We start from the raw sequence: 21,781 nt of genomic DNA, 5'->3' as shown, positions 1-21,781 counted from the left end.
CCATCCTTTCAATTTCGAAATAACAAAACGCAAAAGAATGGGTTGTGGAATTACATTTGAATGGACAGAGCCGTCCAATCAGAGGCCGGTGTCTTTACTCGTCATATCTCAAACGCGCCAATAACAGCGCTGCATTCAGTCAACAACGGAGTTGAACGCTTTTTGAATTTTCGACTGTAGTAACTGAAGAACACGAGAAGAAGACGGTAAGCGTGGATTATCCGTGAGGGGTTTTACTTGAGACCTGGTAAGACTTTATAACGTTATATTTTGTAGAATGCAGATTTCATTGTCACGAGTGAGCTGTGTCCAATGTCTTAAAACAACCTGCAATATTATTGATATCTGTGTTTACATTAGCATTCTCGTGGTTGTTTAAATTTGTATACACTTTACCTTACTTGCATTAAAACGTATGTGATTTAAATTTATGGTGATATTTTTCACTTTGCTCTATGGAAACGATCACGTACCAAAAATAAACATCATGTAGATCTCTATATCCAAAGCGATTTTAAACAGGAAGAAAAGTTGTTTAGGACAAAAAGGAATGTTCGTAATATAACCTTAAGTTGCATTGCCAAGTCTAACTGTTACCTAACTGCTCGATTAGGATGCTAGCTTGGGAGGAGGAAAATGCAGAAAAGTAATTTACATTAAATATAGTTACTAAATCTAAATATTATCTTTTTAAACTAAGGAACACTGTTAGTTTGAATTGGTAATATAAAAATTACAATTTAAGAAGTTGCTACGATACTAATGTACATTCAAAACTGCCTCTCTATTTTTTATTTATTTTAATGAATACCCTTTACACGCAAAGATGAGCTATGTCCAAATTATGTTTTACAATTACGTTAATGTTACAATACTAATTTAAGTGAAATTTCGGTCTGTCATTAATAATTGTGATTTGGCATTCAATTGCATTTTTTTATTTTTAATGAATGATTTTGTTTTACTTGTAAACATAACTTGTGATATTTATTAAATAATCAGTAAAACCACACTTAAATAGAAAAAAATTCAAATAAATAATAATTTAAATACATTTTGTATTCTGTTCTATATTATCAACAGTGTTGTTATTGTTTTCTGCTGTTTTGCTACAGTACTCGTTGTTTGCTTTTTTATTATACAGTCAAGCCCAAAATTATTCATACCATTGGAAAATTCTGACTTTGTTACTTTTATTTAACTAACATGCTTTCTTGACCAGAAATGAACATGCGTTTCCCAAAAGATAATGTGATGATGATCAGTGGCATCATTGTGGATTTCTCAGCTTTTAATTAGTCTACCTTTAAACAAAAAATGACATGACCATAATTATACTTTAGCGATGACAGGTCCTCATTTCCGGTCTAAAAAAACCTTGCTGGTTGAATAAATTACCTTTAAGTCAGAATTTGCCAGGGGTATGAATAATTTCGGCTTGACTGTGTTCTATAATGTTTCATCTGCTTGATATAGAGTTTTATTAAAACAAAGGTCTGCTTTTATTATAAACTTTCATTCATATGTTTTCATAGAAAGCTGTTGACATTTCAGTTATGATTATCGCTCACAAAGGAGTAATGAAGTTGATGCATGAAAATTATTATTAGTAACAAGTCTATCATGCTTTATTGTGCTTGTAAGACCATGAAGTTACATTTACGTTTTTCAGAGTATGCCAGCGTTTCTGTGAACAGCAACACAACATCTTCAATAAACATGAGTTGGGCTGTAGAAGAGTGGAAGGATGGCCTTCCTGCAAAGGCCTTGCAAAAGATCCAAGAAATTGAAGCGCAGCTTGACAAGTTAAAGAAGGAAAGACAACAGAAACAGTTCCAAATGGATTCCCTTGAAGCTACTTTACAGAAACAGAAACAAAAGGTCAGAAACAACGTGGCAGATATTCTCAGCTTTAGCATCTTCACCAGTGCAGTTGTAATATATCAGTAATTGGTTTATTATATTTCCCTACAGATGGACAGTGAGAAGAGTGAAGCCTCTGCCCTGAAGAGAGAGAATCAGTCTTTGGTAGAGTCTTGTGAACATCTAGAAAAGGCCAGACAGAAACTTACACATGACATCCAAACAAAGGAGCAGCAGGTGAATTATCTGGAAGGACAGCTCAACTCTTTCAAGAAACAGACTGATCGACTTGAACAAGAGGTCAAAAAGTAAGTGGAGTACTTGTAATTGTTCATGAGCTGCCAATATACACTTATGCTAATAACCATATTATAACTAAATAATTTAATAGTCTTTTTTTAGATACTGGAATATTCTGCTATCCACATAAAACTATGTTGACATAATTATTATTATTATTTTAATTCAGGTACAAACATGAATTGGAAAGGTCCCAAACTTCACATGCTTCAGAAATCCAACAGCTTAGCACACCGCAAAAAACATTTGCAACTCCTGCAACGCCTAATCACTGGCAACAGGGTAAGAGATTAATTTAATGAATAACAAACGACAATGCAAAACACATGCAACCAACTTCAATACTCAAATATTGCATTTTCAGACTCCAAAATCACAGACTTGCAGGAAAAGTACAATCGAGAGGTTGAGGAACGTAAAAAACTAGAGGCTGAAATCAAAGTAATGCATGTGAAAGTAAGTAAAACGCACAATTGTTTGGTAAAGAATATTGTAATTAACTAGTAGTTATTAAATTACTAATTAATAATAATGCAAATCTCTTTTGCATCACTTAAAGCTTCTAAACCAGTCTTCGGTGAGCCATAAGGACATTGCAAGACAGCAGACAGGGTCCTCAATATTTCCTTGGCAGCAAGATCAAAAAAGCAGTCATCAGTCTCTGCCTGTGATGGAGACACCCTCTAGGAGAAGAAATGGAGCCTCTGGGATGCCGTGGTCTTATGATGACACACCAATAAAACCCCACCAGCAGTTCACATCAGGCGCACCGAGTGACACAGTTGGATCACAGCAGATGGAACAGCTTAAGAATATAAATCAAGGTTGTTCAGACCTTAGATGGGTTTATTTTATTATTACTGCATACATAAGAATAGGCTTTTGAATGCAGCATTACAATGAGGATTTTCTAGTGCCTCAAGGTAACACATCTTGTTGTTGTCTCTTTTGCTGCTCAGATCTGAGGTCAAAGGTTTCTGAGTTGGAGCTCCGTCTTCAGGCTCATGAAAAGGATATGAAGAATCAGATCAATAAGTTCAGTGAAATTCAAAGTCAACTCGAAATGGCAAAGAAAGATGTGGCAGAGAAGGACAAACTCCTGAACAAGTCCAGAGATGAACTTACCAAGGCTACGGGCCAGTATGAGCAGTCGGTTTCTAAGGTAATTCACCAGCATGGAACACGCCACACTTTGAGCTAGACTTTTTTGTAGGGATGAAAGAAATGGTAAGAGAATAGTGGGATGAAGGGAAGGGGAGGTAAGAGAAAGAACCGTGAACAGGTAGGTAGGATGACAAGACGTCCAACAAGCGACTTAGAGTGGGGGTAATGTCTCTGTAATATTTTTGTAGAGTGATTGGACCCCCGATTCAAACTAGGAGTAAAGAGAGAGTTAAAGGATTGTGAATGGGAAGCAAGGAAATAGGGGGAGGGAGGGTGGGTCTGAAAAAGTGAGAAGAACAGTGCAAGAGGGCTGGTCGGCCTTAAATAAGTTTTAGAAAGTAGGTGATTGGTTAAGCAGACAAAGTGAGGTGAGGTTCCGCCACCAAATCTTTGTTAAAAAAGGTAACTTGATTAAATATATTGCATTTGCACTTTGTTAAATTTAATACATTTTTCTCATGGTATTTTAAATTGTCTGTATAGTAGCCCTCAGAAACATAACATAATGGTTAAAAATATTGCTACACTGCATGTACTATATATTACATACAGTACATTAAAAAAATGTTAGGCTAAAAATCACACTTAGAAGAAAATCATAACAAAACTGATCAGTTTTGATTAAAGTAATTTTTTTAATGATCTAGCAAGATATTTAAACATTAAGTGTCCAAATATATTTGGAATCTATTTAATTGTTTTGATTGTGTGTTGTGCAGTCATTTGATTAATGGGAAATAAGTTGAACTAATCACAGTTTGCCTGTAGTATTTAATCTTTGGTTGATTTGGCTCCTCAGTGTTCAGCCTTCGAGATTAAGCTGAAGCAGGTAACCGAAGAAATGAACTGTCAGAGACATAATGCCGAAAGCATGCATCGATCTCTGGAGCAGAAAATCAAGGATCAGGAGAGAGAGAGTCAAAAGGTATTGTGTCTTTACCATCATACATAACATTAAATATTTGTTTTAGACACCTGAATGTCTATCGGATTAATATTGAAAATATATATTTGTCTTAAAACTTTAATCCAGGAACTTGCACAGCTTCAAAGCTCCTATCAAGCTCTTGATCAACAGTTCACCCAGGTGAAAAATAAAACCAGCATGGAGATCCAGCAAGCCAAAAAAGACCACAATGTTTTGCAATCAGAAATGGATAAGGTAATTTAATGTGGCATTTCTTTCTTTCTTTCTAGTTTCAAACATTATACATATTTGGATTAAATCAACTTAATAGAATTGTGTTGATTTCAAAGGTGACTGCTCTAAAGAATCGACTAGAGAAAGAACTGGAGGAGCTAAAACAGAAACTTCTCAGGTCTGAGCAGGCCTTACAAGCCAGTCAAGTAAAGGAGGCAGAGACTAAGAAGAAGTTTGAAGTAAGTTAGTTTGTGTATCTGTTAAAGATGAGACATTTGTTTCTTGATTTCAAGCTTCTGCTACATCATGCCTGTTATAATAGAACTGATAGAATATACAGATTGTTTTGACCGCATATAAATCTGATGTTTCTTCTTTTTTTAGGAAATGCAGAGAGAGAAAAACACTCTTAATTGTCAGTTAGACCAAGGGATGAAGAGGGTCAAACAACTTGAAGATGAAAAGCAAAATACTGAGCAAATTCTTGCCAAAAACCGCATGATGGTGGATGATTTAAAAGGTGTGTTTTTAAATAAAAATAGTAATAACTAATTAGCAATTAAAACAAGAAAAATCTGAATTTATGATTTATCCCAATATTTAAACTTGTTCATTTTAGTTAAGACACAAACCCAGAATGAGGAACTAACTGAGCTACGCAAAAAAATGGACCATCAAAGTGTATCATCTGCTCAAGAATTGGAAAATTTGAAGAAAACTCTGATTGAAGCTGAAGCAAAGAACATGAAAACTCAGGCTGAGCTTCAAAAACTGGTTCATGATGTTGAACTCAAAGAAAATAAGATTTGTGCTGTGGAGAAAGAAAATGAAGAGCTCAAAATGACCTCAAACTCTTGTCAGAAAGAACTTGCTGAGATGAAGAAAGAGTATGATGCTCTTCTACAGTGGAAAACTGAAAAGGAACAGTTGATAAACAACGCTGAATCCAACCGAAATGAATTGCTAGCTAAAGTTGCAGATCTGGAGAAAGACAAGGACAACCTAAGCAATGCTCATGGTGATCTCCAAAAAAAGATGCAAGATTTAGAAAATGAGAAGATTGGCCTGTCTGGTCAGATTGATTCACTCAAAGGTGAACTGCTTGTAAAATGTGTGGAGCTGGAGGAAAAAGGACGAGTGTATGAGGAACTTCAGCAGCAGTTTGGTGAGACAAAAATAAAACATAAGAAGGAGATGGACAATCTGAATCAACAAATCACTTTAACACAGGGGAAGGTCAGCGAGCTTGAAGCTAAACTGCTTCAAGAAACAAGTAAGTTGGAAGGAATGGAACAAGCCCATGGTCAACTGCTTGCAGAATATGAAAGTGCTTGCATCCTGGCTATGTCAAAGGACTCCATTATTGAAATGAACAAAACTGAGATTGTACATCTTCAGGAATCTTTTACCTTGCGTGATCAGGAACTGGAGAAATTTAAAGTAGAGAAAGACATATTGGCTAAAGAATGTGAAGACCGTCTTGCACAAAACAAAGAGCTGGAACAGCAAAAACTAAACACGGAAACATCCCTGATGGAGGTACTTGCGAAGTTTACCCTCTTGGAATCAGACCTAAGATGTCAAAAAGATTTAAATGCAGAAATCCAAGGAAAGTATGATGAGCTTTCTAAAATCAAAGAAGACCTAGTAGAAAAAGTTTCTTCATTGGAAAAGAGAGAAAAGGATCTTATTAATGAAGTTGAAAGTCTATTACAAAAGAATAAATCCTTATGTTCTCTCGAAGAACAGTTTAATTGCCTTGTTGCTGAAGCAGAAGAAACCAGAAGTTCCCTAGAAAAGGTAAAGGAGCTACAAGTTCAGACCACCACTGAGCTGGAAAATCAGAAGACAATAGCGGAGAATCTTGCAATAGATCTTGAAGAAGAAAAAAAGAAGGCATTAAGCATCAAGCAGGAAAACACACAACTAAAAGTCAAACAAGAAGAAATTGAAAATAAAGCAAATGATCTTTTTGAGAAATATGAAAGCCTGCAAAAACTGCATGATGCTGTTTGCCAAGAGAATGCAAATCATCTTAAAGAGATTTCCATAGTGACAGAAGCACTTGCTGAAAAAGATGCCATGGCAGAAAGGATTGCTTTAATAAAAACTGAACTTGAGACCTCAAATAATTTGTCGGCCACACTGAAGAATTCATTAGAAAATCTTCAGACACAGTTTGACTCTTCTGTAGAGCTAATTTCGAGTCTGGAAAAAAAATTGCATGACATGTCTGATGAAAAATCTTTATTAGAGATCAGTATCAAGGAGCTCACTGAGAGGCATAATAAGGAATCTGAAGTTTATGTCTCTGAATTGGAAACACATATTAAAAAACACAAGAGTTTAGAGGAGCACATCAGTGTTCTTGAGACAGAATTGCAGAACAAAAGTCTGGAAACAAAAACTGCTTCAGAGAAACTGGAGGTGACCACTCAAGAAATGATCAAGCTTAAGCAAGATTTTAGCCTCTCTGAAAACAAACTCAGTGTGGTCACTGATTCTAATAAGAAAGTAGCAAAGGAGCTTGAAGACATGAAGCAAAATGTGTTTCTGCAAGAGCAGGAGATGGAAGGTCTCAGGTTAGCTCTGTCTGATTTGAAAAACCAAGAAGCAGCAAAGTCCTGTGAGATTGAAACTTTGAAAGAAAAACTTCAGAAGGCTCAGTCTGAGCATGCTAAAACGTCAGAGACATTGAATGAAAAAAACATCAACATGAGTAAAATCAAAGTACAGCTTGAAATGCTGCAGATGGATCTAGAAGATAATGAAAACTGCATTAATGCATTTGATGCACAAGTAGAGGAGCTGCAAGGCAACGTTAGCATTCTTGAAGCAAAATTAAGTGAGAGTGAGGCCCAGAGGTCCAACCTAGAATCAAAGCTTGAATCTGTCAAAGAAGACTATGTGAAGAGTTCACTTGAGGTGTCACAGCTATCTGCTTGTTTGGAGGAATCCCAGAAGGAACAACAGTCTCGTTCTGTATTAGTTGCTGAGTTGGAGTCTCTCCGTGTAATCCATGAACAACTAAAAGTTTCTCTTGAGCAAGAGAATTGTAAGCAAGCAAACCTTGAAGCAATGTACACCAATCTTATGGACCAGAAATTAAAGTTGGAATCTGAAATCCAGGAATTAAAAGCAGATACTCAAGGTTCTCAGAAGCAAATTGATCAATTAAAGCAGGCAAATGATAGGCTGGCATCTCAGATTGCAGAACAGCAAATTCACATAGAACAGCTTCAATCTGAGAAGAACCTTGCAGACACACTCAACAAAGAGCAAACTTCAGGTGGGAATGATCAAGATATTTGTGAAATGCCGTTTGCCAACACATCTCTTCTGCCCTTTGAAGAAGATACTGCTATTCTGGGTATGTCATCTCCTAAAGGGAAGCATGATTCACAAGAAGAGCCCAAAACACCATTGTCTGCAGAAGAGGATTACAAAGACTTTGCTCTACAAGAGCAGATGCAAAATAAATCCAGTGACATTGAGGACATGTCTCATGTTCTTAAGGAGACTGTCCGAACCATGGAGGAACAAACTGCGATACAAATTGAGCAACTTAAATTGCAACATGCTACAGAGCTCCAGAGCATGGAGGAGCAAATGCTCAATATAAAAAATGAGTTGGAGGCCAAACTAAAAGAAGAAAAGCAGCACACAGAGATCTTGTCCTCGCAGCTGGAGGCAACCATGCAACAACTGCAAGAATTAGACATTGCATCATCCTCCTTGCTGGCTGCTGATACCTCACAGGTAAGCTATATATTTTAATTTATGCATTATGTAAGTTAAACTTTGTGTGGGACTAATACCCAAAACACTAGAAAAAACGTTCGAGAAATTGATTCTGAGGGCCCTATCATACACCCGGCGCAATGTGGCGCAAGGCGCTATGCAATTGTTGTTTGCTAGTTTCAGCTTGGTGCAAGAGTCATTTTGACGTTCTGCGCAACACTGTTTAAATAGCAAATGCATTTGCGCTCATATGTGCGCCCATAGGCGTTCTTATCTAAAGAAGACGTTTTGAGGCACATTGCTGGCGCGTTGCTGTTTTGAGAAACTATAATAGTCTGTTCTATAGACCAGAACAAAGCCGGTCTATTGTCCAGCGCACCTCGCTTACACACTGCTTAATACACACAAGTAAAGCAATATGCAAATATCTTTACATATGAAAAATAATTAAAATATTAAGGATATATATATATATATATATATATATATATATATATATATATATATATATATATATATATATAATAAGGATATAAATGATTAAAGTATTACAAAACATTATTTTCTAGCCTACATAAATATAAAAACCATACTTTCATGACTTCTTCATCTCGGGGGCTTTTTCAGTTTAATCGTGACATTGCTTTTGAATAATGTTATTAATATTTGCAGTATTATTTATTATATCCATATTTATATTTGTTTTATTAAAAACAAGCTCAGATTTGCCCACCTATCAGGCTTTAGACCATATGAGGTACAGCATGTGCATTAGGATATAACTCAGTTTTTTGAACACACTTCGTTATTGTTGTTGAATTATTTGTTTCCAGGAAATTAGAAATTATTTAGAAATAGTTTTAAAACAAGTCTTTGCGCTTAACAAACAAAATTAATTATCTATAGGCTTATTATGTCTGTGCGTACAAGGTTTCCCTATCCACGAGAGCGAAAGTAAAAGATAATGAAAAGCCCTTATCTCTCATTCTCGTGCTGTAGATGCTCTGTTTAACTGTTTTCAGTTTTTTCCACTTACAAAGTCCCATGTAAATAGCTGATGCACCATGGCGCGACGTAACTGACTTTTAAAGGGAATGAGAGATGGGACTCTGATTGGTTTCTCAAAACACACCTAATAAGCTCAACCCTTTTAGACCATGTGCCATGGGCGGAAAGCGGATTTTTCCGTCCATATATTAGCAAAAGTGGATTCTGACACGCCTTTGATGCATTTGCGCCCTGCACTTTGCACATGGATCGTCAAAATAGAGCCCTCAGATTTTAAAATGCATCGCTATTCTCTCTCAAATTGATTCTGAGCTTAGCTTTTAACAGCAGATGGTGCACTTTCTCATTGGTGTCAGTGTAACATTGAAAACTAGTCTAGAGCGCCATCTGCTGTTAAAAACTAAGCTCAGAATTGATGTCTCAAAAGATTGTTTGCCACAGCTCTACAAAACACATTTGCATCAATCAGCTGTGGGGACATGTTAAGTTGAGTAAAATTACTAAGATTTTTGGGCAAACATTGCTTAGTTCATATTTAATCATTGTCACACACTTTTTACATCACTAGTAACTCAATTTGTGATGCTACATTTACATTTTCTTTTTCAGAATATGGGAAAATTTGCATCTGGAGCACAGGATGACCTAATACATCATACGGAACAGTCCAACTCCACCTTGGGTATTATCACAGAAAGTGAACATTCAAATCTGGAAACTGAAACTCTTAAGGAAGTTCTAAGGAAGCGTGAAGAGGAGCTTCTACATTTGCAATCCCAGTTTGAAGTTTTGGAATCCGAAATGGTAATTAGGAAAGATTTGTGCTTGGACATGGAAGGAAAAATTTGTAAAATGGAAAGTGAAAAGACAAACGGCACTGACAAGTTGGCATCTATCATTCAGGAAAACGAGAAACTGAACAAGCACATTGGAGAGTTGAAAGAAGAGATCGATTCTTTAACACTACAGCTGCAGACTTCCAACTGCCAACTCACTGATGTTATGGAGATGATGGAAAGCTTAGAGATGGCAAAAGGTGAGTGGAATGAGAAATTTTTCCAGATTGAGAGCGAATTGAAAAGGGTGCGTTCGGAGAAGGCCAATTTAGAGAAGCACATCCTATCCATGGAGGCTGACATAGAGGAGATGCAAGAGCAGAAACAGAAGCAAGAGGCAGAGCTTGAAACTGCTAGAAGGACAAATTGTAGCCTTGAACAACAACTCAATATAACTATGGCAGAAGGTGGGCGACTTAAAGAAGAGCTGATTTTATGCACTGATGAAAGAGAGAGTGAAACTCACTCCCTAATGAAGTTGAAAGAAAAGGCTGATCTTCTGGAGAAGAGAGAAACTGATACAAAAGAACTTATAAAAGAGCTAGAAGATGACATTAGGGTGGGGAAAAAGCAAAACGAGGTGGCGTCTGACCAAATTAGTGTCCTGCTGAAAGAAAAAGAGCAACTAATTCAGCAGTCTCAAAACCTTGAAAATAAAATAGTTCTTTTGAATGAAGACAATGAACGTTTGTTAAGTGAATTAAATGATATAAAACACAATGACAGCTTTACTTCAAGAGAGACTGAAAACATGTCTTCCAAAATCCATTCACTTGAGGATGAGAACGTAAGACTGTCCCAGTCGCTTGAAATGTCTCTTTTGGAGAAAGGTGAAATAGCCTCCCGATTGATTTCCACTCAAGAAGAGGTGGCTCAGATGAGACAAGGCATTGAAAAACTGAAGGTACGAATTGAATCTGACGAACGCAAAAAGAATCACATGAGTCAGCTGCTCAAAGCTGCCCAAAGAAAGGCAGATGTTCTTCAGGACAACATTGAAAAGCTCGAGAGAGAAAAAGAACTTTCTGAGCAGAATCTAGAGGATGCTATTCTTCAAGCAGAGACTGCCAAAGCCGAGCTTGAGGAAATACAGGCTGAAACGCAAGATCTTACCAAGAAAATCGAAGAGATGACTAGCGAACTAAAGGATCTCAAGGAGGAGAAGTATAAACTAGAACAAGAGCTTGATCAAAAAAACAAGCTAATAGAGGAATTGCAGTTGTCCATTCAAGAAGCATCTGTAAAGCTTAAATCTGCAGAAGAGGCAACCTTGAACCAAGAGCAAATGATTAAGGACTTCCAATTTAAAGTTGGCGCCATGGAGGAAGAACTTCGACTCTTTCAAACAGAGGTAGAATCAAAGGAAGTAAAGGCATTGGAGTTGGCCTCTCATTTGCTATCTTTGGAGTCAGAAAACAAAGAATTTGCGCAGAGAGTCCTTGAATATGAAAGATCTCAGGAAGAGCTTCATTCATCCAACCAGTCCCTCTTGAAAGACTTTGAAAGCAAGCAACAGGAGCTTAGCGAAGAAAACACACAACTCCGATCACAAATAGCTGAACTGCAGGCACTCTCTTTAATTCGAGAGGAGCAAGATGAGGAATTGCAAAAGGACAAGGTTGAGTTACAGTCTACTATTGCACAGCTGGAAGAGAAGACACAGATGCAGTCTACCAAGATGGAGGTCATGCAGAATAGTATATCTTCTCTTGAGATTAATATTCAACAGCTGGAGGGTCAACTTGATGCTATGAAGCTGATGAACGTTGAACTTACGGGAAAGGTATTATTTTTTTCCCCATCACCTTTAATGGTTTTTAATTTCTCCCCTCACATTCACGTCACATATATTGATTGATATTTGTTAATTTTCAGTTAAATTCGCTACAAGAGAGCAGTTTGCATCTTGAGACACAACATAAGCAAGAGCTATGTGAGGCAAAGGAAATACAGAATGCTTTGGAGATTAATCAGAATCTTTTGACTTGTCAGCTGCAGGAGTCTCAAAAACAAATTGAAGAGTATAAGGTAAGAATATTCTTCACCATATTTTACTCTGGCCTCGTGGATGTTCAGTCTATGCTAAAACTACATTTTCTTTGCACCTTTTAGTTCAGCCTGGAAGCACTGGCAGCTGAGAAAGATGGCCTACAGAAAAGTATATCTGTTATTCAGGAAAGTCATGATGTTCAGTTGAAGGAAAATAACATGAGACATGAGGAGAACCTGAAACGCACACAGCAGCAGGTGGGCTGATGCAACATTGCAACAATGTGCCTTTTTCTGTGCATTCTGTCAAGAGGAGGTCTTATTTTAGAAGATTGCATAATAGTGGGAGATCAGTTTAATATTATAGAAATGTGTATACAGTGCTCAGCATAATTGAGTACTCCCTTTTTTGAAAATGAATATTTGTATCCATTTCTCAGTGAATATAGGCAATGTATTTCGGTGAATTTAAACAAAACCGTTTTATTAAACTGATATGTTTATAAAATAAAAAATTTGTCACCAAACTTATTTACAAGTTGAAAGATATACAATTAAATTCAAGCAAAATATTGCAACAAAAAATACAACCTACAAAATTTCAGTTAAATTTCTTCTCTTGATTTTTATTTATTTATTTTTTTCCTCCTCTTTTAAAATTTGTATTTAATATTTTTCTATAACATATAAATTTGGGTGTACTAGTTTTTGGACCGTTATCATAAGGTATTTTGTTAGATAAGCTCCAGATTTGGCTTCAGTACTGACTAATCTAATCTGTATGCACAAATATAATGTTGTATCGCTTCCTATTAAAAATATTAATTTAAAAGATAGATTTGTGAGGCGTGTACTCATATTTATTTATTTTATTTGTTTATTTGGCAGGGACAGTGTACATAAATGAGCATTTCTGCCAATGCACCAGAATTAGCCCGAAGGCTATTTTTCATCTGTTGTCCCTTAACAACCTAGAAAAAACAATACAAAAATTATACAATCAATCAAACATAATTAAAAAGTACTAAAATAGACATGGTCATATAGATATTAAAAGAGAATATTTACAAATTAAGCTAATATATGCTGATCACTGTATGTTAAAAATAAGTAAATGGTGAGTCACTAAATGTAATGGCATAATCAGTACATTTACTACCTTTATTTTATTATTCTTTATTTTAATTTATCTTGTGAGGAGTTCAGGAAGTAAGCTTTAAAAGTAAAATATTTTACGTTGTTTTAAATGTTTTTAATATTTATAAAGATGTCAATGAAGATTTTTTTTAGTTTATGTTCAAAACAAGAAACAGAATCACTGTAGAATAAGTGCCTCACTAACATTCAGTTTTGTATTCAAAGAACATATGTTCACTTTAAGTTTTTCATTTCATTTTGCTTTACTTTCAGAAACACTTATTAAATTGTTGACCTCGAAAAATATCTTTTATTTATTTTTTACAGCTCGAGGTTGAACTTAATGCACTAAAGGAAAATATCTTAGTGGCTGAAAAAAATGCTGCACAGTATCAGTCAGACCTTGAGAGCATCAAGTCTCAAAATGCAGAGAAGGACTCTGCCCTAAAGGAGTTGCAAAACAAATGGGAAAATTGTCAAAAAGAAAAGGTTTTTTTTTTCTGTTACTTTTTATATTACATTATATTTGACATTTTATATTTGTAAGTTTTAGTGAAGTAATAATTATTTTGTTCTGGTTCCTATAGGCCGAGTTAGACTCAAAGATTACACGCTTATCCAAAGAGAAGGACAGTGCAATGAGTAAAATCAATCTGTGGATGAAGTCATGCAAACAGCTGGAGAATGAGAAACAGACACTTCAAGAAGAACTTCAGCAGCAGGGACAAGAGATAGAAACTCTGAAGGCCTCAAAAGAACAAGGTATGGACAAAACATTAACTAATTAGTCGAACTACACTGAAGATATTTTGTTTGAGGTCAAGAGATGATACAGTTTTGAAATTTAGTTTACATGATCGTTTATTTTTATAGTATCTCATATATATTTTAAAGTCTGCACTGATAGCCTAGTGGTCAGTGTGCCAACATCTAGTGCTACTGTACTGTAGGTGACCTTTCTCATTCATCATGTCCTCTCTAAAATGGCATCAAAAATAAATGAAAAAAATATATATATATATATATAATTTGTTAATATATAATTTGAATATGTGTTTTCAGTCTTGTAGACACTGTATCCATTTAAATGTATAATTATAAAAAAAATGCACTGAATGTAAATGTATATCTAATGAAAAAAATGTAACATATGTCATGTCAACAGCTGAGGGCAGCAGTAGCAGTGGTGCCCTGCAGGAAGAACTAGAGGAGCTGAAAGAAGCTCTTGAAGAGAAGAGCCGTGAGGCAGACGACAGCATGGACCGATACTGCAGCCTCATGGTTAAAGTTCACAAGCTGGAAGACTCCAATGAAAGCCTCAAGAATCAACTGAAACAGCTGAGCACCCAGACAAAGACCCCCAAGAGCAGAAGATCCCTCAGGTCTGAGACGAGTGATCTGGAAAACAGTAACCCTGAGGGCGTTACATCAGGAAAGAGACAGAGAGCAATAGATGACACTCCTAATAAAGCACAGGAAGCTCTGCACAACATCACCAAGAGACTGAAAGCTGCAGCCGCCACACCTAAAGCAAAACAAGATGATGAGGATTTCAGACCAGAGGGTCTGCCTGAGCTGGTTCAGAAAGGTGAGTTTTTCACAGCTTGTCGTTCATTATATTCATGGCACGGCCTTCAACATCAAAGGTACTTTAAGGTCACGTTTACATCTGGTTTTAAAGATGTTGGGGAGAGGGACTATATTGAACAATGAACACTCAGAACTAATTAAGAGAATAAGCTCAACCCTGTTAGACCATGACCTGCGGCACATGTATTTTTCCATCCTTAAAATAGCAAAAGTGGATTCGGATACGCCATTAATGCTTTTGCGCCCAGCGCTTCAGGCTTTGCACCTAGATCTTTAAAATAGAGCCTGTTGTATGTAGGTATTGCAGTCAATTCTAAATATAGGATGGTTGTTGTTTATCACCTGGCACCCCCCAATTCCTAAGACTGGCCCTTGCAAATTCGAATAATTTAGCTTAAGCAGAAATTTGAGATGAAAAACATGCTGTAAGTACATTAGAACGAGTGACACAGTACTTCACATTTGGTTTAAACCCAGCCGTACACTGTTAGCTGCTTAGCTAATGTTCACATTTGTAGTATTTGTATTGCTTTCAAATAAAAAAAATAAATAACACCTTGTGGATTTTATAACACTTAACCGTCATCTCATTTTAGAAACTGATACTGTCCTATGGAGGTAGGTCACATTTTTGACCATGCCCCTGTACACGGAGGCAGCCTTCATGAATTAATTAGAATACACCGTTTTCTACAAGGCAACCCAGGGTGCTGAAAATTTTTTTTGTAAATTGGCAGTGGGTGGGTTACAGCGACAAATACAAAGACGATATTTTTAAAGCAGAATTACTGACTAGCATTGCTTGACAGATGGACATGTATGTTGACTTGGCATGTTTCTTGAATATGTGCAATATCTTTCCTGCTTTTTTTTTTTCCACATCTACATCACTTATTTTTGTTTAGGTTTTGCAGATATTCCAGTTGGAGAGATGAGCCCGTTCATCGTTCGCAGAACTACAGCGCAGCGCTGCAGTCCTCGTCTGGCGGCTCGAACAACTGCAGTTCTACAGAGCTCAGGTTCAGCAGAACATCCTGCGCAAATCTCCATGCAGACAGCAGAGGGCAGAACACCAAACACTGTGAGTGGAGCTACCTCTGTGTCCTGCAACCTCTAAAATGATCTGCATCTTTCATTTTATATACCTATCAAGTTAAACAATGAAAATTTTGGTTTTTGCAACAATATATATATATATATATATATATATATATATATATATATATATATATATATATATATATATATATATATATATATATATATTTATTTTTATTTTTTTCCCTGGTAACACTTATTTTAAGTAAGTAAATGTTTTAATATGTAAACTGTTTTAGTTACACTGTCGGTTTCATGCAGTGTGCTATGAGTAAATGATTGGCAAAATCTGATATTCTTATATACATGCAACAGCTTAACGTTTATCTAGTTTTCTTTTTCCTTTTTTATGCTTTGAATTTACTTTTTATTTTTAGATTTAAAATTTGTAGGGATTTTTAGTTTGTGTGACTCTTGTGTGTAGGTGTAGAAATCTTACTTTGATAGTGACAAGTTTTTTCATTGCCTTGAAAGTGAAATACTTGAACATAAACACGGGAGGCTGAGAAAAATGCTCATTTTAGAAGAAAATTTCAGATGGAATTTAGAGGTCTTTGCATCTGAACTCTTCTTATGTAATATAGTTCTCATAAAACTTATTTTAAGAAAAAAAAAAAAAAACCTATGGGAACCTGCTGTAAGAGGTTTATATGCCATGAACCGCTCGTTGTGCATCTAAAAATATTTAGTCACTAACCACAGGAGGGCATCATAAACCCTCTCAAAATGTTTCTGCAGTCTGTAGTTAACTCATTTCAGACACTCTTAAAATTACTGACCATGAAATAATTAGCAAATGAACCCCTTAAAAATGATTTTTTTGATTAGATGGCTAAACTTTAAGTGCTTTGAGGCATTAAAGCTCCTGTCAGCTTTTACCTTCCTCTGAAGTTCTGATCATGTCACCTTACCCCAGGTCACCATTTCCTGGAGATTTTCACTTTTCCTCAACAATTTAAAGGGAAGCAGAGACCACATGCTGAACAGTAAATCTTCTGTCCCAGATAAACCCTTCAGCACCTTTAATGGCTGATTCTTAGTATAGTTAAGCTTTTCTGAAGGCCAGAGTTCTGCATTTCTCCTCCTGTCTGTCAGTTTGAAAAAATAATCCAGACTGAGTATTAGTGAAATGTATAGTTCACCCAAAATTCTGGAAATGCTGTTATTTATTCTCTCTCAGCTTGTTTCAAACGTATTTGTTTCTTCTGTTGAACACATAAGATATTTTGAAGAAATTCAGTTGGATACAGCCTACAGGTATCTTCTGTGTTCATTAGAAAAAAAAGAAAAGATATTTGAACCACTTGAGGATGAGGTTATATTGTTATAACAATTATTAAATTTGTCCAGACTGCAGAGGGAACAAAAATGTATTTATCTGCATGCTATGTTCACATTCTGGCGAATGCATTTATTATATTATAAAACCTAATAATAATCAGAGTTAGAAAAAAATTCATTGAAGGGTAAAAATCCAAAATCAAAGTGCTCATGGGTAGCTTAATTAATGTGTTGGTGCTCTATGAGCAAGGGATTTATCAAAATAAACATAGCACTCGAAAATGTGGAAAAAAATATTAAAAAGCCTTTATTGACATGCGTAGGAGCAGTTTTAAGGGATGTCAATAAAGGCTTTTTAATATTTTTGACACATTTTTCGAGTGCCTTGGACTTCCCCTTACTGATTTTATTGTATTTTAAAATTAAAATAAACTATAAAAACACATCAGCCACAACATGTATCAAAATAAAATACTGTATTTTGTATTTTAAAAATACTTTTACAAAGGAGAATGAAATATCTTCACAACTCTTTCAATAGGCCTATTCCATCAATCGCTTTGGTGTAGTATTAAACCATACATTATTAACATTACAACTAAACCCATTTTATTATCTATTCCGCAGCTCTTTTATTAGCTGAATGTGGTGGGGGGACACAAATATTGTATGTATTATTTCAAATGTCAAAATTCTATTTTTTTTTTTTATAGCATTCCAAAGTTATAGATTTTTATATTATTTTATATGGTAAATAAATCTGTGTTTTTCAAATATGAAGACAGAAGTCAATGATTTATTTGAAGCATTTAGCCTGAAATGTTACTGTTCCAATTACTTTAAATGTTTCTCAAAATAAAATGCATTGTGTTCAGTAAGCAGTGACCACAATACCATGAAACTGTGATCTTTCTATCCAATGTTATCATACAATCACAATCTTATAGCACCCCATACCTAGTTGTTACCATGTTTTTAATGCATTTACTCCTTTTTATTATTAATTTTATTAAAATTTGATTGTGAAATGTATTTCTCAGATTATATCTCTGTGTGGATGGATATAGATCCAGATTACATTTGAAATACGTTTATTTATTGACTTATTTATTTACAAAGTTCATAAGCTTGTTTTCCAATTTTTGAATTCCAAAACAGTCCAAATGTAAGTAAAAACTAAAGGTCTGCATGCATGTACTGCTCTTATAATTATTTCATAATAATTACTTCATTTAATATGATCTTATTTAAATATTTACAAAACAAACAAAGAAATTATATTAAGAGGGTTTTAAAAAACAATCGGAAATAGGGCTGCGCGATATATATAGTTTTAGCAACGATATCACAATGTGATTGTTCGCAATTGTATATGCGCAATGGTGAGTGTGAATTATAACTGATCATTTTGCAAGAGCTTGTTGAGCCCTGTGACTGTGTGAGCGTTTTAAAAGCATTTACGCATAAGAAAATATAACATTTGATGCTTTGAAAGATTTTTCTTATTTTTCATTTTTTCTTTATTGAATTTATCTGTGCTTGCAGGTTGTTTATTACACAAATGTTGTGCTCAATAATATAAATATGCCTATTCAGGTTGTCCGCAGGCTCTTTAATGTAGAGAAATTAAAGGCCCTAAAAAGTATTAAAAAGTCTTAAATTCTATTTTGCAAGGTATTCAAATTAATATCACTTTTCATTAAGCAATGTATAGTTGTATACTAAAGTTTGCCTGAATTAAATCTGCGAATATCAGGATGCTGTGTAGTTTATGAAATCAATAAAATCCTGCTAGATTTGACATCATGCTGCTTAATTTGCTGCAGTAACCAAGGCAACACCATTGTTTCTGGAGCTCTATAGGCGGCAACCTGCTGAGTTAGCTAGATTTAATAGATTTGTTTCAGTATATGAATAATGTTTTAGTTTTGGATTATTTTTTGACATTAATATTCAGTAGATATACCGCAAGTTAAAATCTCACAAGTGTTTCTAGTTGAAACCTAAAGTGGTTTTAAGTTCTTAAACTGTATGGAAAGGTCTTAAAAGGTATTGACTTTCGCTCTCTGATTCCTGTATACTCTGTTATTATAGAAGACTAATTGTGCTTAAGTGCTATACAATTAAACTATACCATACTAGCTATCTTCCCAATCAATCAGAAATTATAGGTTCTTTACTAACATTTTTTTAAACTCATCTAGTAAAATTGTATTCATATCGCAATTTATATCGCAGAATAAATAAATAAATTAATCGTAATGCGTTATTTTTCCAGTATCGTGCAGTCGTTATCAGCTTGTTGATTTCCCTTCCTAAAACCAATACATTTTTAGAGATGTTTAAGTGTCTCTTAAATGCTGATTGCATTTCAGAGTCTAATGAATAATGTAACTACCTCCATCAAAGACTTGAATACAATTGACAGCCCTATTTAACAGACACCATGACAGGAGAAAGCAACAGCTAAACTTGAAAACAGATGCGAGTGGTTGGCAGGGTGAGAATGAGCAAAGCGTTAGTCAGCTTTCAGCACAGCCAGTCTTCAATTACGCTTCAGCACTGTTTCTTCTGCTGCTCAAAAACTACATGCTGGCTCTGTGTTTGGAGAGGACAGCAGATTAGATTGACTGGTTGCATCTTCTAGTTCTACATTTGCACTTTTCCACAGCTTGCGTCTTTCCCCAGCCCACAGAGAGATTGTTTTGAGCATTAATATATATCGCCGCCGGCCATTCTTGACAGCCCAGCTCTCTTCTGACATCATGTCCATGTACTTTTCAGGTGCAGAAGCCCAAGGCCACGCCGAGCAGAAATGTGCCTTTATTATCCACACTCACCAACAGTCCGCTGAAAAACAGCTGTGAAAGACTCGCTCCTGTTATAGAGCAGAAAATCAGCAGACGCTCAAGAAGCTTCAAGAACAGCCCGCAGACATCGGAACAGGTCACTGCCTCTCCAAAACAAAACGATAACTGCCAAGTCCAGTGATTACTGGGATGTGTGCACTGTGTTTTCAGTGCTGTATGCTGCAGATTGTTTATGCACTGGCTTTTTAGCATTGTAAATATAATGGAAGAGCAGCTGTATCATATGTCTTCTATTCTTCTGTCATTTTTCTGTCTGTTTTTTTTAATATTTTCTTTTCTTTCTATTTTAAAAGCAGATGTTTTATACGGATCGCAGAATAGCTCTGTCATGTTATTGTATGTATTATACTGACCTCATTTCTGTTGATACCCATTTCTGACAGAATTTGTTTAAATGGAATCGTAACTTCATCTCACAATTCAGAGCAATTCAATTTACATCACAAATAAATGAAACAGTTATGAAATGTATAACTCTACATTTCATAGCTGTTTTTATTTATTTATTTGACTTATTAATCAGGGAAAAATTCCAATTGCGTGAATTAAAACATTCTTGAGAGGAAAAAACATCTCTGCATATATAATTGCTATGTAAACTCTGCAAGGAGAAAAAAAACGTATATTTTTTGCAATTTTAAGTTCATAGGAGTTTTTTTCCAAAATTATGAGTTTTTTCGCAATTCTGAGATTTTGTTTTTAAGTTTCCATTCATTGGCTTTCATAGTTTGACTATTTTTTTTAACAATTTTAATCAGTTTAAACTGTTTATAGTTGCAAAACATACGCTTGGAATTGCAAAGAAAAGGCTTAGGTTATTTTTCACAATTGTAAATTTAGTATTTTCTGATTTTGCTCAAAGTTTGCATCTAAAAGAAAGTCAGAAATATCTGATGAAGTCACAGTTGCATTTGTATAAAATTCTGTACACAAACTAGCTTCTATACATTTGTTGTTTTTTGTATATAGAAATGTTACAACTAATCACTCCCTTTTTACGGATTATTCTACTACTTTACTAAAGTTCACGATGTCTTACAGATCTGTTTGTCTGTGTGCTTCTGTTTTTCATAACACGAGTTACAGCAGACTAATACATAGAAAACATAAAGCTGTAAATAGAAATTTATACCAAAGGCTATAGAACACAAGACATGTCACTAAAGCCCCGCCTTCTAGTATGGCGGCCAATCAGTGATCGCTGATTGGCTGAAAGGGTAGGGCTTGACCCAGAAGTGCGTTTCTGCAGATTTTGTGTGATCCGATGTTTAAAAATGAAACTAAAAAGACAGTTGTTGTTGTTGTTGCATCGTATTGGTGATTCCTAATATGAAATTTAATTGCAAACAATTTTGGAGAAATTGATGTTTCCCCATTCTAACAGAATGCCCCAGCCGCTGAGTGAAATGACTTGCCTTAAAGAGAGGTTGTTTATACTCAACCTGTCTAATACAGGTTGGCTATAGGGTTCATACGGTCATGGAAAACCTGGAAAAGTCATGGAATTTTAACACAGTATTTTCCAGACCTGGAGAAGTTTTGGAAAATCAGAAAAACCCACAAAGTTTGGAAAAGTCATGTAAAACAGATAACTATTTACTAAAATATAGTTTAGTTGTCTTTACTTCTTTTCTGTCCTTTGCAAATCACATACTCTTACATTAGTGTGGTGCAAGCATTATCTAAATACATTTTACATAGATAAAAATATAAATTGGGCATAACGGTGGTGCAGTGGGGAGCTCAATCGCCTCACAACAGAA

The 21,781-nt window shown here is 35.3% G+C and overlaps 1 protein-coding gene across 2 annotated transcripts; it reads left to right on the top strand.

Moving 5' to 3' along the window:
* The first annotated feature begins 178 nt into the window (after nt 1-178).
* Nucleotides 179-21,058, top strand: cenpf (centromere protein F). 2 transcript variants are annotated; one of them, XM_021467448.2, is made up of 21 exons: nt 179-247; nt 1,673-1,881; nt 1,975-2,171; nt 2,333-2,445; nt 2,528-2,619; nt 2,723-2,987; nt 3,123-3,325; nt 4,127-4,252; nt 4,361-4,489; nt 4,585-4,707; nt 4,853-4,988; nt 5,088-8,227; nt 9,827-10,021; nt 10,121-11,836; nt 11,929-12,081; nt 12,166-12,300; nt 13,507-13,668; nt 13,767-13,941; nt 14,345-14,767; nt 15,675-15,850; nt 19,933-21,058. In XM_021467448.2, exons 2-21 carry the CDS (start codon nt 1,720-1,722, stop codon nt 20,137-20,139), a joined length of 8,028 nt encoding a protein of 2,675 aa, XP_021323123.1. In that variant the 5' UTR covers nt 179-247; nt 1,673-1,719; the 3' UTR covers nt 20,140-21,058. The 2 variants fall into 2 exon arrangements, with proteins under 2 accessions (XP_021323123.1, XP_002665261.2); XM_002665215.7 differs by having other exon boundaries at nt 9,827-11,836.
* The last annotated feature ends 723 nt before the right edge of the window (nt 21,059-21,781 follow it).

The sequence above is a fragment of the Danio rerio genome, chromosome 17 (genome assembly GCF_049306965.1).
Source record: "Danio rerio strain Tuebingen ecotype United States chromosome 17, GRCz12tu, whole genome shotgun sequence".
Taxonomy (NCBI): Eukaryota; Metazoa; Chordata; class Actinopteri; order Cypriniformes; family Danionidae; genus Danio; species Danio rerio.
Note: the sequence above shows the minus strand (reverse complement) of the source record. Positions and strands in the feature narration are given on the sequence as shown.

Coding starts and splice junctions, on each gene's coding strand:
- cenpf (XM_002665215.7), top strand. CDS start 1,720: ATGAGTTGGGCTGTAGAAGAGTGGAAGGATGGCCTTCCTGCAAAGGCC. Junction 4,989..5,087: donor GATGGTGGATGATTTAAAAG/GTGTGTTTTTAA, acceptor TGTTCATTTTAG/TTAAGACACAAACCCAGAAT. Junction 11,837..11,928: donor ACGTTGAACTTACGGGAAAG/GTATTATTTTTT, acceptor GTTAATTTTCAG/TTAAATTCGCTACAAGAGAG.